Source organism: Lipotes vexillifer, unplaced genomic scaffold (assembly GCF_000442215.2).
Source record: "Lipotes vexillifer unplaced genomic scaffold, Lipotes_vexillifer_v1.1 scaffold129, whole genome shotgun sequence".
NCBI classification, from domain to species: domain Eukaryota; kingdom Metazoa; phylum Chordata; class Mammalia; order Artiodactyla; family Lipotidae; genus Lipotes; species Lipotes vexillifer.
The window spans coordinates 559,544-578,983 of NW_006777287.1; the positions used below are offsets into that span (position 1 = coordinate 559,544).

Here is a 19,440-nt window from a genome sequence, read left to right on the forward strand (position 1 = left end):
CTTTAATATGTGTCTTGGTGTATTTCTCCTTGGGATTTATCCTGTATGGGACTCTCTGTGCTTCCTGAATTTGATTAACTATTTCCTTTCCCATATTAGGGAAGTTTTCAACTATAGTCTCTTCTAATATTTTCTCAGTCCCTTTCTTTTTCTCCTCTTCTTCTGGAACCCCTATAATTTGAATGTTGGTGCATTTCATGTTGTCCCAGAGGTCTCTGAGACTGTCCTCAGTTCTTTTCATTCTTTTCCCTTTATTCTGCTCTGCAGTAGTTATTTCCTCTATTTTATCTTCCAGGTCACTTATCCGTTCTTCCGCCTCAGTTATTCTGCTATTAATGCCATCTAGAGTATTTTTCATTTCATTTATTGTGTTGTTCATCCTTGTTTGTTTCATCTTTAGTTCTTCTAGTTCCTTGTTAAATGTTTCTTGCATTTTGTCTATTCTATTTCCAAGATTTTGGATCATCTTTACTATCATTATTCTGAATTCTTTTTCAGGTAGACTGCCTGTTTCCTCTTCATTTGTTAGGTCTAGTGGGTTTTTATCTTGCTCCTTCCTACTATGATTGTGTTACTATCCATTTCCCCTTTTATGGTTGTTAGCATTTGCCTTATGTAGTGAGGTGCTCCTATGTTGGGTGCATAAATATTTACAACTGTTATGTCTTCTTCTTGGATCGATCCCTTGATCATTATGTAGTGTCCTTCCTTCTTTGTCTCTTCTAATAGTCTTTATTTTAAAGTCTATTTTGTCTGATAGTCTGGTGGGCAGGTCCATGTCTGGTGGTGTGTTTTGGGGTGTATGTGGACTTATTATGATTTTAGGCAGCCTCTCTGCTAATGACTTTCAGTCTGTATGTGTTTCTAGGTCTGAAGTGGGTCTTTTGTAGACAGCAAATATATGGATATTGTTTTTGTATCCATTCAGCCAATCTGTGTCTTTTGGTGGGAGCATTTAGTCCATTTATATTTAAGCTAATTATCGATATGTATGTTCCTATTCCAATTTTCTTAATTGTTTTGGGTTCATTATTGTAGGTCTTTTCCTTCTCTTGTGTTTCTTTCTTTTGGCATAGGGTGTCCAGCACTGTAGCTTGCTGGTTGTTGAGTGAAGCTGGATGCTGTTGTTGAGATGGAGATCTCTGGGAGACTTTCGCCATTTAATATTACGTGGAGCTGAGAGGTCTCTTGTGGACCAGTGTCCTGAAGTTGTCTCTCCCACCTCAGAGGCACAGCACTTACTCCTGGCTGGAGCACCAAGAGCCTTTCATCCGCACGTCTCAGAATAAAAGGGAGAAAAAGTAGAAAGAAAGAATTAGTAGAAGTAGAAAGAAAGAAAGAGAGAAAGAAAAAAGAAAGAAGGAAAGAAAGAAAGGAGGGAGGGGGGAGCAAGGAAGGAAGGAAGGAGGGAAGGAAGGAAAGACGAAAGAAAGAAAGAAGATAAAGTAAAGTAAAATAAAGTAAGATAAAATATAATAAAGTTATTAAAATAAAAAATAATTATTAAGGAAAAAAAACGGACAGATAGAACCCTAGGACAAATGGTGGAAGCAAAGCTATACAGACAAAATCTCACACAGAAGTATACACATACACACTCACAAAAAGAGGAAAAGGGGAAAAAAATATAAGTCTTGCTCTCAAAGTCCACCTCCTCAATTTGGGATGATTTGTTGTCTATTCATGTATTCCACAGATGCAGGGTACATCAAGTTGATTGTGGAGCTTTAATCCGCTGCTTCTGAGGCTGCTGGGAGAGATTTCCCTGTCTATTCTTTGTTCTCACTGCTCCTGGGGCTCAGCTTTGGATTTGGCCCTGCCTCTGCGTGTAGGTCGCCAGAGGGCGTCTGTTCTTCGCTCACACAGGATGGGGTTAAAGGAGCAGCTGATTCGGGGGCTCTGGCTCACTCAGGCCGGGTGGGGTGGGGGTGGGAGGGGCACGGAGTGCGGGGCGGGCCTGCGGCGGCAGATGCGGGCATGACGTTGCACCAGCCTGAGACGCGCCGTGCGTTCTCCCGGGGAAGTTGTTCCTGGATCCCAGGAACCCGGCAGTGGACACTTCATTTCCTTACTGCGTGGGCCTCTCCATAGGACTGCCTGGGACATGGCTTCCCCCAGAGCCAGTGATGAGAGGCAGAGAGAGAGAGAGAAAGAGAGAAAGCCCAAGATGGAAGCTACAGTCCTATTATAACCAATCTCAGAAGTGACATAGCATCACTTCTGCCATGTGCTATTGGTCACAAAATTATGGAGGGGACTAGACAAGGGTGTGAATACTGGGAGGTAGGGATCGTTATGGGTCATCTCAGAGGCTGGCTACAACATGGGGAGATACTTTAAGTCCAAGCAAATATCCTGGTCCTTGTCAAAATATCCTCCTTAGCTTTTACATTCCTTGATGATTCTCACTTGAAGCCATCTTTATTATGATGGCTGCAGAATGACTTATATACAGATTTAAATGAATTTTAACTCTAAGTTTGAAATTAAATAATGCATTTCACATTTAGTTCTCATTTAGCTCCCATCCTAACAACCCTACAGTTAGCCAAAGTTGATTCTAAATCCCTACTGTTTCCACCTCCCCACTCTGCCCCTCACATCATCAGCCATGCTGTCCTGGCTCCATTCTCTTTCTTCCTTTCTTTCTTTCTTCCTTTCTCTTTCTATCTCCTTCTTTCTTTCACTGTGCTGGGTCTTTGTTGCGGCACGCAGGATCTTTAGTGTGGCGTGTGGGATCTTTTAGTTGCAGCATGTGAACTCTTAGCTGTGGCATGCCTGTGGGATCTAGTTCCCTGAGCAGGGATCAAACTGGGACCCCTGCATTGGGAGCACGGAGTCTTAGCCACTGGACCACCAGGGAAGTTCCTCCATTCACTTTCAACATGGAAGGTAAGTAAGATCTGAGCAGGTGGTGCGGATTGTTTCCCATCTTCCTGGACTTTACACAACCACAGATCTAGTCCAGGACAGGTTGAAAGATTAAAGATGAGAATCCATTGGAAGCCCTTCTGCCAGTAATTTCTGCAGGATGAAGAAATATGATTGGATACTCTACCTCCTGTTGAAGTTGATTTTCTCTCTCCCTTATGGCTAGAAGTTTATAGCTCTGTGGCACTTGGTGAGACAAAATTAAAATGCCCTCAGAGGCCTGAGTTCTTAGCCTGGAGTCCCCAATTCTTAACCTTTGCCCTCTGGAGACCCCTTAAAATTGTAGACATCAGTGTGCATACATACTGGTCATGTGCATCTGTCAGAAGCACCTGAGAAGCTTTTTCTAGAGAGAGTTTATAGCTTTCAGCAGGTGTTGAGAGCTGTCCCTGGCCCAGAAAAGGGTGGGGGTCATCTGATAGTCTGGATGGGGGTCTCTTAGTGGTGGGTAGTACCCTGAAGGTGTCCCAACACCGAAGGTCTCACCTGTCTGGGCTCACTACTAGATAATGATAGACCAGGGCTCCAGTTTCTTTCCCACTAAGGAAGAGCCCTTTCTAAGCAGTGGGGGATCCACATTCATGTTCCAGGCATCTCCTTCTGTGAGGTAGATAGTGGGGGAAGGGGGTGGGTGGGGGTGGAATAGAAATAATAGAAACAAGCTCAACTGCCCTATAGCAAAAAAACAAGGAGGGAGGTCTGGCTTGCTGTTCAGGCTTCCCAGTTTCAGTCCATTTTCCTCTAACTCACTCTTCTTTCAGATAGAGCATGTTATAGTAAATGAGCTTTCCAATTTCTTCATTATGTTAAATTCTGCTCTGTCCTCTGAGATCACACTCAAGTCTAAGTGCATATTCCATGGGCACATGAGAAGAATGTGTATTCTGCTGTTGTTGAATGGAGTGTTCTCTATAAATGTCACTTAAGTCCAGTTTGCTTAATGGTATTCAGTTCTTCCATTTCTTTGCTGATTTTCTATCTACTTGAGTCTATTATGGAGAAAGGGATGCTGACATCTCTAACCGGAATTATGGATTTGTGTGTTTCTCCTTTCAGTTCTGACTTTTGCCTTGTGTATTTTGAAGGTCTGTTGTTAAGCACATGCACATTTAGGATTATTATGTCTCCTTAGTGAAGTGACTATTTTCACAATATGTAGTTACTCCTATTTATCCCTGGTAGTTTTCTTTGCTCTAAGTATATCTTGTCTGATACTAACATAGCCTCTAAAGTTTTTTTTAATTAATATTTGCATAGGATAGGTCTTTTCCCACCCTTTTACTTTTAAGCTGCCTATATCCTTATATTTGAAGTGAGTTTCTTATAGACAGCATATAGTTCTATTTTCAAAAATTTTATTCTGACATTATCTTAATTGATGTGTTTAGATTATTTACATTTAATGTAATTATTGATATGCTTTGAGTTAGATCCACCATTTTATTATTTGTTTTCTCTTCTTTCCCTCCGTATTTTTTTGTTACTCTGTTTCCCCTTTCCTGCCTTCTTTTAGGTTATTTGAATAATTTTTAGAATTCAATTTTAATTTACTTATTGTGATTTTTCACTATATCTCTCTGTATAGTTTTTTAAGGGTTCCTGAATGGATTACAAATATATAGTTAACTTTTCACAGTCTATCTGGAACCAATATTTTACCACTTCAATTGACAATCACCCTTTTATGTCATAGTTGTCTTTATATACATAGATTTAAAATCCCATCAGAAAATGTAATTTTTGCTTTCGATCATCAGAAATATTTTAAGGAACTAAAAGGAAGAATAGGGCTTCCCTGGTGGCGCAGTGGTTGAGAGTCCGCCTGCCGATGCAGGGGATGCGGGTTCGTGCCCCGGTCTGGGAAGATCCCACATGCCGCGGAGAGGCTGGGCCCGTGAGCCATGGCCGCTGAGCCTGTGCTCCGCAACGGGAGAGGCCACAACAGTGAGAGGCCCGCATACCACAAAAAAAATAAAAATAAAAAAAATAAAAGGAAGAATAGTCTATTATATTTACTCATATACGTGCTATTTCTATTGCTCTTTCTTCATTCCCGTTGTTCCTTTTGGTATTTCCCTTCTGTCTGAAGAATTTCCTTTAGCAATTCTTTTAGAACAAGTCTGCTGGCTATAAATTCTCTTAGTTTTACTTCACAGGAGAATGTCTTTATTTCACCTTCATTCTTTAAGGATATTTTCACTTGATATAAAATTCTAGGTTGACACATTATTTTTCTTTCAACAAATTAAAAATGTATCACTTTCTTCTGACCTCCACAGTTTCTCATGAAAAATCAACAGTCATTGAAATCATTATTCTCCTATATATTGTATGTATGTCATTTTTCTTTCATTAATCTTAAGGATTTCTATTTAACTTAAGTTTGGTTGTTTGTTTTTTTGGGGTTTTGTTTGTTCTTTTTTTTTTGCCATGCCACATGGCATGTGGCATCCTAGTTCCCTGGCCAGGGATCAAACCCATGCCCCCTGCATTGGAAGCATGGAGTCCCAACCATTGGACTGCCGGGGAAGTCCCTATTTAACTTAAGTTTTTAGAAATTTGATTATGATGTGTCTGGGTATAGGTTTCTTTGGGCTTATCCTGTTTGGGGTTTGCTCAGCTTCTCAAATATATAGTTTTATGCTTTTCACCAAACTTGGAGAGTTTTGAGCCATTACTTCTTCAAATATTTTTTGGCCCTGTATTCTTTGTCCTCTTCTCTAGGAATCTAGTGACACATATGTTAGCTCTTTTGTTGTTGTCCCACAGGTCCCTAATGTAAGGTCGGATCTTAACAAATGGCACTGCAAAACAGAGGAAAGCTTCAAGTGAGCTTTATTAGGGAGCACTCCCAGGCGAGGTTCACTGGTCCGAGAGAAAGGGGCCAGAGAAGTCGCGCCCGGGCAAGGGTTGGGCAAGATTTTATAGGGGAAGAAGGGAAAGGGGTGTGGTGAATCTGGGAGGGCACAGGGTATTCCTTATTTGGTGGTCTTTTCGGGTATCCTGAGGGACCGTTAGTCCCGCCCCTTGAAAGGCGGGAAGGCTGGGCCGGGTGCAAAGTCCCCAGGTCAGTTCCTGGAACTGGGTGGTCCAGAATGTCTCCAGGTCAGTTTCTGGAACTGGGTGGTTCGGAGAACTTCGGTCTGATGCAACCTGTGAATCTGATTGTGTTCCCCTGCCTCGGGCCAGTTGGCCTTACACCTAACACTATTGTTTTTCAGTCTTTTTTTCTCTCTGTTGTTCAGATTGGATAATTTCTTGATCTAGCATCAGATACACTGACTCTTTCCTCTGTCATCTCTATTCTGATATTGAGTCCATCCAGTGGGTTTTCTATTTCATTAATTTTATTTTTCAGTTCTAAAATTTTCACTTGGGGATTCTTTATATTTCTCCTCCTTTGCTGCTATTTTGAGTTTTGTTTTAAGACTTTGCAGATCGTTCGTTTGAGCATTTTTATAAGAATTGCTTTAGTCTTTGTCAAGTAATTCCAACATCTGTGCCATCTCACTGTCTGCCTCTTGATTCCTTTTTTCTATACGACTTGAGATTTTCATGCTTCTTTGTGTTGCCAAGTAACTTTGGATTGTATCCTGGACATTTTGACTATTACCTTATGAGAGGCTGGGGCTTGTTTAAATCCTATGGAGAATGTTGATATATTCGTTTCAGTAAGCAATCTGTATGTTTAGGTTCAGATCACAAGTTCCAACCTACTTTCTATTAGGTGCCATTAGGTGTGCCACTCAGTGGTCAGTCTGAGACCTAGAAGGAGTTCTATCCATTAGCTCCATTCTCCAAATCTTTAGCATGCTAATTAGAATCAGATCCATGCATGTACAAACAGATGAGCCCAGCAGATCACAAACAACTTTATGGGGTTGCATTCCTGAGCATCATCCCTCTTCTAGTACTTTCCAGCTTCCTGTAGCTCCTTTTCATTCCTCTAGTCAGAAACCACCCACTTCTATGACTGTTCTGCCTCCAGGGCCAAGTGGCAGGAGGGGAGAGAGAGAGAGAGAGAACATGAAAGCAACGGTGTTTGATCTGCCCTTTTGTCCCTGCAGCTTCACTAAATGCAGAGGAATGTCGCCTTCCCTCAGAGTTTTGATTCCTGTAGTTTCCTGTTGCTGACCTCTCTCTGCCTTTGCTACCCTCACTGCAGAATTGCCTGGGGGCTGGTGCATGACAAAATGGAGAAAAAGGAGTAGAAAATAAGCAGGGGGTTTCTTCCACTCTCTCTCTGAGCCGTAGGAGTGTTTTCTGCTCCTTGCGCCAGATCTAGAGGTTTCTCTCGGACCTCTTTCTGCCTGCACCATGGTGCTCACTTCCAAGTTTCAAGCTGGGTTGAGTTCAGGCCAGGACATACTAGAAGATAAAATGGAGAGCTCAAGAACTCGCCACCAATTAGGTGATACTTCAAATTCTGTGTTCTTCTCTGAGCCGCCTAATAATTCACATTGCAGAGTTGTCAAATAGCTATGCCATGCATTTTGTCCAGGTCTTAGAGTTGTGCTCAGTGCGAGAAAATGAGGTTGGTGCAGATGTCTGGAACCAGAACCTCTCAAGGTAGTTTTAATTTGCATTATAAGCAAGGTAGTTGTCATTAAAAAAAAAAAAAAACCCATAGGACCCAGATTGGGATTGTATAATAATTTCCTTGATTTCATCACAGGGAAGGAGTCCTGGTGAGAGAAGATGGTGCAGTGCATGGGCAGGATGCTGTGCAGCTGAGCTCCATACTCTTTGGGTTTTGTAGGTACCATGGCTGAGGAAACAGCTCCAGCAGTTCTGGAGCGGCGCCAAGGGTCCCTGTACTCCCTCTTTCCTGACCACCATGTGGAAAAGTACTTTGACCAGGTGGACATCTCCAATGGTTTGGATTGGTCTCTGGACCACAAAATCTTCTATTACATCGATAGCCTGTCCTATTCGGTGGATGCTTTTGACTATGACCTGCAAACAGGGAAGATCTGTATGTACTTTTTCATTATTTTTCTTAATATTGCTGGTATTTTTTTCATATGCATATGACTAGCAGGCTGCCTCGCCCTTAACCCATTTGAAAAGGTCCTTACTTTTCAAACAAAGAACTGCCTAATGTTATGATTCCAATATTGTAATGATTACACAGACTTGACTATGCTGTCAGTCAAGCCATGGCTCTCAGCACAACTAAATATGGCCACAGTTGGCATAATATGGCTAGATCCTTAATCCTTTTTCTTGCAACCATCACTAGAAAGAGGCTCACTGTAAAACGGATCCTGTTCTACCAGCTGGTGCTTAAAGGCAAATAGTATACAGCAGAATGGGACAAAAGAACAGAAAATTAGAGTTTGGGGTTGATCTTTCTTATTTGTACTTTAGTTAACTATAGGCAAGTACTTAAAGACAAATTAACAACCTTTCAAAATGGAAAAGTAAAAAAAGTAGTTGCAGATTGTTCAACTCCACCAACGGGATCTAAATGAGCCATAGTTGGAAACTGGGAGGGAAGGAATTATTGGAAAGAATTTAAAAAGGAGTGCTTGAAACTTTCATGAAAGGTGCCAGACCACAAGAGCAAAACCAATCATAAAAATGACTTGAAAAAAATCATGAGTCTCATGTAGATTTAATCAGAGGCTAAATATTCCAGCACAGATGTTTTGCTTTGAAATATGTAGTGCTCGTTTTCATGACTGTTTTTACCCACTTTACTTACACATGGTTTTAACATTTTTTCCCTTATACCTCAATCTGATTACTGTAATGACCTGGATTTTGCAGTGTAATGTTCCTCTGGATTTTGATGCTTGTTTTTTGTATATTATGATTCCCTTTAAGGCCGGCCAGTTGGTTTCAGAATACCCCTCTTTTCAGAAACAAGCTCTTCTAATATTTAGATAAGGTGATTTTGGAGCATTTAGTTGGGCAGAAACAGAGCTCATACACCTTGTTAGTTTTTGTGCGTGAACTGTTGGCAGCTCGAACCTAGGCCCTTGGCTGTGAGAGCGTGGACTCCTAACCACTCGACCGCCAGGGAATTCCCCAAAGTAGGCATTTTTGGAAGTAAAACAGCAAAGGTCTAACCACAGACTGAAGTGTGTCTGAGGTGGGCATGCAGGGCTTCAGTTCAGGTCCCTCAAGAAGATCTTTTGTTATTTTATTAAGAATTCTGCTTTCTTTTTTCTCTCCTCCTCTGAAAGCTTAGGTAGCTGTGTCTGTACCCAAACTAAAGGGAGTGAATCCACCCCAAATCCTACAGTACAAATCCTGTGTTGAGGGGTTCCCACTCATATTTTTAGACATTTTTAGAGTTAGGAATCCTCCTGAATCATCCCGCCTGTGGTACGCATTTGCCAGACACTGGATAAGCAGAAGCGATCAGTATTTATAATCAACTTGATTGCTCATTGTTTGATGCTCAGTATTGAGTGGCCTGTGGTTTGGGGGTGGGTGTGTGTGGTTGGTTTGTCTGTTTGTTTGTTTTTTTAACCATAGCCAACCGCAGAAGTGTTTACAAGCTGGAGAAAGAAGAACAAATCCCTGATGGAATGTGTATTGATGTTGAGGGGAAGCTCTGGGTGGCCTGTTACAATGGAGGAAGAGTGATCCGTTTGGATCCTGAGACAGGTAGGCCCACAGCAAAATGGAAAAACCCCGCCATGTCTAGAAAACACCAGACACTAGGGGCCAGCGAAATTTCATTACTAATAAAGTTATATAGGGATATATTCAAAGGTCTCAATTGGATGATTTTGGAAATAAAGGCCAAAGATATAGCCCAAAATGTTATAGTCAGAACTCTTTTTCCTGTAGAGTTAAATCTTTTTTGCCCAGAAGAAATTGTCAGGGAAGGTAGGTGAAATACCTGGGTGAAGTCTGACCTCCAAATCTTCTTTGAACTTTCCTATTGCTCCACAAGGGGTCCCGAAAAGTTGTGCGGGTGGAAATTTGCTAGAGCTAGACTTTAGATGAAATATTTGGTGACCTAGGGAAAAGACTCCGAACTGTGAAGTTGCCTGTTGTTAAAACAACCTCATGCTGCTTCGGAGGGAAGGATTACTCTGAAATGTATGTGACCAGTGCCCGGGATGGGATGGACCCCGAGGGTCTACTGCAGCAACCTGAAGCTGGTGGAATTTTCAAGGTGATCTGTGGCTATTTCTTTTATTTTGAGGGTGAAGTGGGAGATCTTCGGTTAAGTAACTGAATGATTGGTGCTTTTTCATACTTCCCAAATACAATTGTATTTGGCATTTAAGCTCATCATGCTAGACTTAAAAACATTTTATTGAGATTTTCTAGACCTGAAGTCCAGGACAATGTGTTTAGCCCACTTTGTACAGTGCTTTAAAATATTTTTTTGCTTCAATGGTGTTTGAAATTCTATAAATCAGTAGAATAGGCTTGGAAAACCAGTGTTTGAAACACATTTATAAGATTAGTTGATTGTTTTGATGTTGCAAGAATATTTTCAGGTTCTTAACTTTTTTTGGCAGTGAAATAAACACTGATAAGGTTATAGATCTCTTGAGCTGAAAAGAAGTGTAGAAATCATCTGGCGCAAACCTCTTTCTTAACAGATGGGAAGAAGATAGAAATAAATTCAGTTTTCAATCCTAGTTGTAAATGGTTGCTAGTTGAATTATTATCTATGTGAATAATTGGGTTGGACCATAAATACCTAATCAAATAGTTCCTTTTTATTATAGGAAACAAAACAAGGATAATAGGTGGCTAAATATATTATTGTGGATCTTAAAAATGTTTTTGGAGAATACTTCTGAATTACCTTGTATCAGAGTTTCTCGCTTTTCTTTTTTTAACAGATAACTGGCCTGGGGGTCAAAGGAATTCCTCCCTATCCCTATGCAGGATGAGTGACAGGCCTTCCTTCATAGTGGAAGAGACTTAGAAGACAACTAGAAAATTCTGGTGCTGAAATTTCAGTCTAGTTACAAAAAAAAATTGAAGCAATGATATTAATAGGATTAAATTTTTAATTACAATTTTTAAAACATAGAGCATTTTTAACAAGGGGTGACAGGTGGTTTTGATAGCATACTATAAGGCCTTCTGCAAAAGTGCTATAGAAATATAGAGGTGTTCAACTGTCAACCAGCCTCTTGATTCTTTGCAAATTGCTGGTGGAATCGGGGAAGGGGGAAGGAACCATATTTGTTCTTTACTCTGCATTCCATACTTACTATACCTAAAGCTTTAAAACATTAATAAATTGTAGTCTGGTAATGACTTGCTATGATTATGTTCCTTTTTATTTTCATCATAATCTTATAAAATATGCTGCAGTGCCGACCTACCTTCATATTACTTTTCCTGTATGTTATTTTACAAATTAAAATATTGCTGGAGGATAAGAATCAAACATTTTGGCAAAATCTATGGTTCCGACTGCCACCTAGTAGATGTAATGTATCACTTTGGAAAGAATACTTTAAAAATAGCCTTATTGAGTTATAATTGACCTACACATATTTAAAGTGTACAACTTGATAAGTTTGACATATATATATACACATTAATGAAACCAACACCTCAAGTAAGATAATGAATCTATCCACTACCCCAAGATTTTCCCTGTGTCCCTTTGTAATCCTTCCCCTTGGTCCTTCTGTATGCCTGCCCCCATCCCCAGGAAACCACTGATCTGATTTCTGTCACTATAAATTAGCCTTAAAATTGGGTACTGTGATTTCTCCAACTTTGTTTTTTCAAAATTGTTTTAGCTCTTTTAGTTCCTTTGGCCTTCCATATAAATTTTAGAATCAGCTTGACTATATCTACAAAAAAATCCTGGGGCAATTTTAATTGGAATCACTTTAAATCTGTAGAACAATTTGGAGAAAATTGGCATCTTTACTATTTTGAATCTTCCAACCCATGAACATGGCATGTCTTTCCAATTATTTAAGTCTTCTTTGATTTCATTCATCAGCATTTTGTAGTTTTCAGCATAAAGATTTTTGTTTTGTGCTGTTTTTGTTTTTGGCCTCACCATGCAGCATGTGGGATCTTAGTTCCCCGACCAGGGATCAAACCCCCGCTCCCTGCAATGGAAAAGTGGAGTCTTATCCACTGGACCGCCAGGCAAGTCCCAAGCATACAGATCTTGTACATGTTTTGTTAGGTTTATATCCAAGTATTTCATTTTCTGGAGCTATTGTGTTATTATTATTTAAATTTTTTTGTTTCCAGTTGTTCATTGCTCATTTATGGAAGTATGATTGGTGTTTGTAGCTTGAATTTGTATCTGATGACTTTGCTAAACTCACTTATTAGTTCTAAGAGTATCTCTATAACTTCTCTGGGATTCTTTGGATATATAATCATGTCTTCTGTGAGTAGACAGTTTTATTTTGTCCTTTCCAATATGTGTATTTTAATTTCTTTTTCTTACCTTATTGCACTGACTGAAACTGCCAGCATTACATTGAATAGGAATAGTAAGAGTGGATATCATTGCCTTGTTCCCAATCTTAGGAGAAAAGCATGCAGTCTTTCTTCAGTAAATATGATGTTAGCTGCAGAATTTTTTGTAGATGCCCTTTCTCAGGTTGAGTAAGTTCTCCTCTAGTCTAGTTTGCTGAGAGTTTTTATTAGTAGTAGTAGTAGTATTTTGGTTTTTTATTTTATTTTATTTTTTATTTTTTATTTACTTTTGGCTGCGTTGGGTCTTCCTTGCTGCACACGGGCTTTCTCTAGTTGTGGCAAGCAGGGGCTACTCTTCGTTGTGGTGCATGGGCTTCTTACTGTGGTGGCTTCTCTTGTTGTGAAGCACAGTCTCTAGGCATGTGGGCTTCAGTAGTTGTGGTGCGTGGGCTCAGTAGCTGTGGCTCGTGGGATCTAGAGCGCAGGCTCAGTAGTTGTGGCACGTGGGCTTAGTTGCTCCGCGGCATGTGGGATCTTCCTGGACCAGGGCTCGAACCCATGTCCCCTGCATTGGTAGGCGGATTCTTAACCACTGCACCACCAGGGAAGCCCAGTAGTAGTATTCTGGATGTATTTTATCAACTTTTTTCTGCATTTGTTGATACGATCATATGGTTTTTCTTCTTTAGACATTAATATGATAGGTTTTTGCATCCTTGGGATAACCCCACCCTGGGTGGTGGCATATTATTCTTTTTATATATTACTGGATTCAACCTTCTAAAATTTTGTTGAGGATTTTTACATCTATGTTCATCACGGATATTGGTCTCTAGTTTTCTTTATTTCTAGTGTCTTTGCCTGGTGTTGATATCAGGGTAAGACTGGCCTCAGAAAATGAGTTAGAAAGTAGTCCCTCCTCTTCTATTCTCTGGAAAAGATAGTGTCTATTTATGGTCATTTATTCTTTAAACATTTAGCAAAATTCACCAGTGAAGCCATTTGGACCTGGAGATTTCTTTTTCAGAAGGTTTTTTAAACTTTCCCTAATAATTATAGAGCTATTCACGTTATCTATTTAATCTTGGTGAGGTCTGGTAGTTTCTGGCTTTCAAGGAACTATTCATTTTCATATAAATTGTCAAATTTATGTGCTTAAAGTTGTTCATAGTATTTCCTTATTTTTTTTTAATAATGTCTATGAGGTTTGTAGTAACATCCCCCTTTCTCCCTGGTACTGGTTATTTGTGTCTTCTCTATTCTTTGTCAGTCTTGCCAGAGGTTTATCAGTGTATTGATCTTTTAAAAGAACTGATTTTTTTATTTCACTGATTTATCCTCTCATCTTCATTATTTTCTTCCTTCTGCTTTATTTTGATTTATGTTTTTCTTTCTCTAGCTTCATAAGTTGGAATCTTAGATTATGAATTTGAGACATTTCTTCTTTACTAAAATAAGCATTTAATGCTATAAGTTTTCCTCTCAGCACTTCTTTTTCTGCAGCCCACAAAGACTGGTATGTTGTATTTCCATCTTTGTTAAGTTCAAAATATTTTCTAATTTCCTTGGAGACTTTTTGAGTGTGTTGTTTAATTTCCAAATGATTGGAGAGTTTACTGTTATCTTTTTGGCATTGCCTTCAGGTTTAATTCCATTATGGTCAGAGAGCATATTTTCTATAATTTCAAGTCTTTGAAATTTATTAAAGTTTAATTTATGACCCAGGTTATAGTCTATCTTGCTAAGTGTTCTATGTGCACTTGAGAAAAATGTGTATTCTGCTGTTATGAGTGGAGTGTTCTACAGATGTCAGATTCAGTTGATGGTGTTGTTCGATTTTTTTTAATTTTTTTATTTTATTTTATTTTATTGTTATTATTTTTTTGGCTGTGCTGGGTCTTCGTTGCAGCATGCGGGCTCTTCGTTGTGGACTTCTCTCTAGTTGTGGCACATGGGCTTCTCTAGTTGTGGTGCGTGGGCTCTAGAGCACATGGGCTCAGTAGTTGTGGTACACAGGCTTCTCTCTAGTTGCGGTGTGTGGGTTTTAATTGCCCCTCGGCATGTGGGATCTCAGTTCCCCGACCAGGGATCGAAGCCACATCGGAAGGCAGATTCCCAACCACTGGACCACCAGGGACGCCCCCAGGTGTTATTCAGTTTTATATCCTTCTTAAGCTTCTGTTTTCTAGTTCTATTAATGAGAAAGGAGTGTTGAAATCTCCAACTATAATTTTGGATTTGTTTATTTCTCTGTTCAGTTCTGACAGTTTTTGGTTTGTGTATTTTGGAACTCTGTTGTTAGGTACATATACCTTTAGAACTGTTTGTCTTCTTGGTAAACTGACTCTTCTTCAATATGTAAGGTCTCTCTTTATCTCTGGTAATTTTCTTTGCTCTAAAGTCTACTTTGTCAAGGACTTTCCTGGCCGTCCAGTGGTTAAGACTCCGTGCTCCCAATGCAGGGAGCATGGGTTCGATCCCTGGTCAGGGAATTAAGATCCTGCATGCCCCATGGCATGGCCAAAAATAAATAAATAAATAAAGTCTACTTTGTCAGTTTCTTTTAGTTCATGTTTGCATGGTATATCTTTTTCCAACCTTTTACTTTTCAAGTACTACCTATATCATTATATTTGAAGTGAGTTTCTTCTAGATAGCATATATAGTTGGGTCATTTTTCAAATTGAGGTATAGTTGATTTACAATATTGTGTTAGTTTCAGGTGTAAGCTGGGTCATTTTTTTAATCTCCTGACAATCTCATATTTCAATTGATGTGTTTAAACCATTTACACTTGGTACAATTTCTGGTATCCTTGCATTTAGTCTGCCATTTTATTATTTGCTCTCTCTCTCTCTCTTTTTCCTGTTTATTGTTCTTCTGTTTGCCCTTCCCTGCCTTATTTTGAGTTATTTGAACTTATTCTTGTACCTATTGTGATTTTGACTATATCTATTTGCACTAATTTTTATGACTACTTTAGGGATTATAAAATGCATAGTTAATTCCTCATAGTCTATTTAGAATCACTTTAATTGGAATGTATAAACCTTACCACCATATAGGTCCCTTTACACTTCCTCCTTCATGTATAAGTGTATTGTATACTGTATCTATATACACTGAAAATTCATCAATGTTAATTTTTTTGCTTTCAACCGTCAAGCATGTTTTTTTGTTTGTTTGTTTTTTTGTTTTGTTTTTTTGGCCATGCTGCATGGCTTGAGGAGTCACAGTTCCGTGATCAGGGATTGCACCCAGGCCACAGCAGTGAAAGCCTGGAATCCTAACCACTAGACCACCCAAGCATGTTTTAAAGAACTCAAGAGGAGAATAGTCTATTATATTTACCAAGATACTTGCCATTTCTGTTGTTCTTCCTTCATTTCTGATGTTCCAAGTTTCCTTCCTATATCCTTTTTATTGTGTGAAGAACTTCCTTTAGCAATTCATTTAGAGCAGGTATGCTGGCTATGAATTCTCTTAATTTTCCATGTCTTTATTTCACCTTCACTCCTGAAGGCTATTTCCACTGGATATGGACTTCATGGTTGGTAGTTCTTTTCTTTCAGCCTTTTAGCAGTTTAAAAATGTTGTGCCATTTCCTTCTGGTTTTCATGGTTTCTGATGAGAAATCTGCAGTTGCTGAAATCATCATTCCCCTACAGGTAATGAGTCATTTTTCTCTCACTGATTTCAAGATTATTCATTTTGTATTTAGTTTTCAGCAATTTGATTATAATGTGTCTGGATATGGATTCCTTTGGGTTTATCTTGTTTGGGGTTTGCTCAGCCTCTTGAATCCATAGGCTAATGTCTTTTAGCTAACTTGAAAAGTTTGGGGGTCCATTATTTCTTAAAATACTTTTTTCTGCCCCACATTCTTCTTTCTCGGACTCCAATTACTTGGATATTAGACTTTTTGTTGTTGTCCCACAGGTTCCTGAAGTACAGTTCCTGAAATGAACAGTTCCTGGTAATTTTTTTCAATACTTTTTCTCTCTTGTTCAGGTTGGATAATTGTTATTGCTCTATCTTCAAGTTCACTGGCTTTTTTCTCTGTTATCTCTATTCTGCTGTTGAGTCCATTGAGTGATTTTGTTGTTGTTGTTGTTATTTTATTTTTCAGCTCTAAAATTTCCATTTGGTTAGTCTTTATGTCTTTTTTCTATTCCAATACTTTCCGTTTTCATATTTGTTTTGAGAATTTTCATGATTGCTCAGTCAATCATTTTTATAATAGCTCTTTAAAGTGCTTGGCAGATAATTCCAACATCAGCATTATCTCATTCTTGGCACCTGTTGATTGTCATTCCCCACTTGAATTGACTATTTCATTGTTCTTTGTATGCTGAGTAATTTTGGATTGTATCCTGGACACTTTGAATATTACATTATGAGACTCTAGGTCTTATTTAAATCCTATGAAGATAATTCAGAAAGAGTCATGTACCACAGTGTTCATTGCAGCTCTATTTACAATAGCCAGGACATGGAAGCAACCTAAGTTTCCATCGACAGATGAATGGATAAAGAAGATGTGGCACATATACACAATGGAATATTAGCCATAAAAAGAAACAAAACTGAGTTATTTGTAGTGAGGTGGATGGACCTAGAGTCTGTCATACAGAGTGAAGTAAGTCAGAAAGAGAAAAACAAATACTGTATGCTAACACATATATATGGAATCTAAAAAAAGAAAAAAAAGGTTATGAAGAACCTAGGGGCAGGATGGGAATAAAGACGCAGACCTACTAGAGAATGGACTTGAGGACACAGGGAGGGGGCAGGGTAAAACTGGGACGAAGTGAGAGAGTGGCATGGACATATATACACTACCAAATGTAAAATAGATCGCTAGTGGGAAGCAGCCGCATAGCACAAGGAGATCAGCTCGGTGCTTTGTGACCACCTAGAGAGATGGGATAGGGAGGGTGGGAGGGAGGGAGACACAAGAGGGAAGAGATATGGGGATATATGTATTTGTATAGCTGATTCACTTTGTTATAAAGCAGAAACTAACACACCATTGTAAAGCAATTATACTCCAATAAAGGTGTTAAAAATAGGGGCTTCCCTGGTGGCGCAGTGGTTGAGAGTCTGCCTGCCAATGCAGGGGACACGGGTTCATGCCCCGGTCCGGGAAGATCCCAACCTATAGCTATGTTAAAAAAAAAAAAAAAAAAAAAAAAAATTTTGTTTTTTAAAAAAAAAAAAAAAAAAAAAAAAATACCCAAAATTTAAAAAAAAAAAAAAAAAAAAAAAAGATGTTAAAAATAAATAAATAAATAAATCCTATGAAGAATGTTGATACATTTATTTTAGCAGACAATCTGCATGGTTAGGTTCAGTCCACAAGTTCCATCCTGTCTTCTGTGAGTGTGGTTCCAGTGTCTGTTCAGTTTTCACAGGCTTTTCAGTGTTATTCACGTCTGTCTCATGTGTGTGCCCCCCAGTGGTCAGTCTGGGACCAGGGAAGGGATCTAGCACTAGCTCAGTTCTCAAAGTCTTTGGTATATTAATCAGGATCCAATCCATGCACATGTAGGTCAGGAGCTGGGAAAAGCAACTCCATAAAATTGTTTATGAGTACCTTGGCTCAAACCCAATCTGCAAAGGCCTTTTCATCAGGGATCTCCAGGGAGCATGTGGGTCTGAAGCTTCAGCCAGCCTCTCCCCACATCTTCACTGCAGTCCACTAGCCATCTGATCTCTGCTTGGTCCTTTCCCAACCCCATTTCTCAAGGGAGTTCAGAGAGCAACAGAGCTGGCATGAGGAGACTCCCAGCACTCCAAGAAGGATGTAGAAAGCTTTGTTGTAGGCCATCAAGAGACCGGGGATGATCTGAAGCACAAAATAGAGCACCTTCCCCTTCCCCCCAATACAACTGGCTAGGCTCTTGACCCATTCACTTCCAAACAGAGATAGAGGTGGAATGGCTGAGGAGGTAGGTCATTCAAGGTAGGTCAGAGAGGTAGATAGGTGAAATGTCTGAGGAGCTCCAGGGACCAAGGTGGGGTATTCTGAGGACTGTGAGGAGGAAATCTCCTGGAATTTCAGGTGATCCCAAGCCCCCAGAGTGGCTCTCCTGCTCTCTCCAGGACCCCTAGCCCCAGGAACTCAACCTAGTGGGACCCAGGCTCTAGCCCCCTCCCCTGGTGGTGGAAGCCTCCCCCATGACAAACATTAACCCCCTTGCACTGAGTCTCTTCTTGCTAATTGTCCAGATGGCCATCTAATCAACCAAACTTCTAAAACGACGTCTACTTGGCAGTGAATCAAGACGTCTGGTTAACTTACGAACACAGAAGTAAGATCAACCCTCAAATCAGAACACCTTGTCAAACCCCAAAGCAGGTCATCTGGTCAGCTTGACTTAACAAAAGGAAATCTTTCATCATCCCTGAGGGTACCTGCACATTTCTTGCTGGGCATGCCAAGCATGCAAGGCCCTAGTCACTCTTTACACAGTTTCAGAGTTGTATTTGTAGCAAGCTCCCTTGAGAAATGAGGTAGTATTTCCTTCCAGACAAAAAGCAGGTTTGTTGCTGCTCATTATAGGAGCAATTAATCCCCCACATTCAGTGTTCCTCTTCTATAACACCACCCACTATGTGCACAGGCATGCATCTAAGCCCACCTGTATTACCCCCTTGGAGAACCAGTTCAAACAACACACTAGCACTCTGGCTACTGCTTTTGCTGTGAATAGTAAAATCCTTTATCTCTGACCCAGGAGTCTCATGTCTTCTGCTTGCATCCATGAAACAGGATAGATTGTTAGCTTGCAAGTAGGGTAAAATCTCAGACCCTTTACATTTCTGGACATTGACCTGCACCCATCAGACACTGAGTCCAATGTCCTCAGGCCAGGTGGTAACACCAGGCTCCTCACACCAGGCACTAGGTCCTGTCTCCCCACTGCCAGACACAAACTCCCAACCTCTGCTGCCAACTACTAGTGCCCCAATTCCCCCTCCAGAGGCTAACAAATAGCTCCAGAACCTACCTCTTACCTTTTGCTTCAGAGACTAGGTTCCAACCTCTCTCTCCAGAGACCAAGTCCTGACCTCTCCTGCCAGAGATTGTCAGGACCTCTGCCTCCCAACCTGTGCCATGATCAACTA

The 19,440-nt window shown here is 40.0% G+C and overlaps 1 protein-coding gene across 2 annotated transcripts in view; it reads left to right on the forward strand.

Annotated features, from left to right (window-relative positions):
- The window catches only part of RGN (regucalcin), a 17,604-nt gene extending 6,433 nt beyond the window's left edge, over nt 1-11,171 (forward strand). The window contains exons 4-7 of one of the 2 annotated variants that reach the window (XM_007450833.1): nt 7,691-7,906; nt 9,418-9,549; nt 9,912-10,066; nt 10,749-11,171. In XM_007450833.1, the coding sequence (XP_007450895.1) occupies nt 7,691-7,906; nt 9,418-9,549; nt 9,912-10,066; nt 10,749-10,799 (554 nt within the window). In that variant the 3' untranslated portion in view covers nt 10,800-11,171. The remainder of the gene's footprint in view (nt 1-7,690; nt 7,907-9,417; nt 9,550-9,911; nt 10,067-10,748) is intronic. The other variant, XM_007450834.1, reaches the window with a different exon arrangement.
- The last annotated feature ends 8,269 nt before the right edge of the window (nt 11,172-19,440 follow it).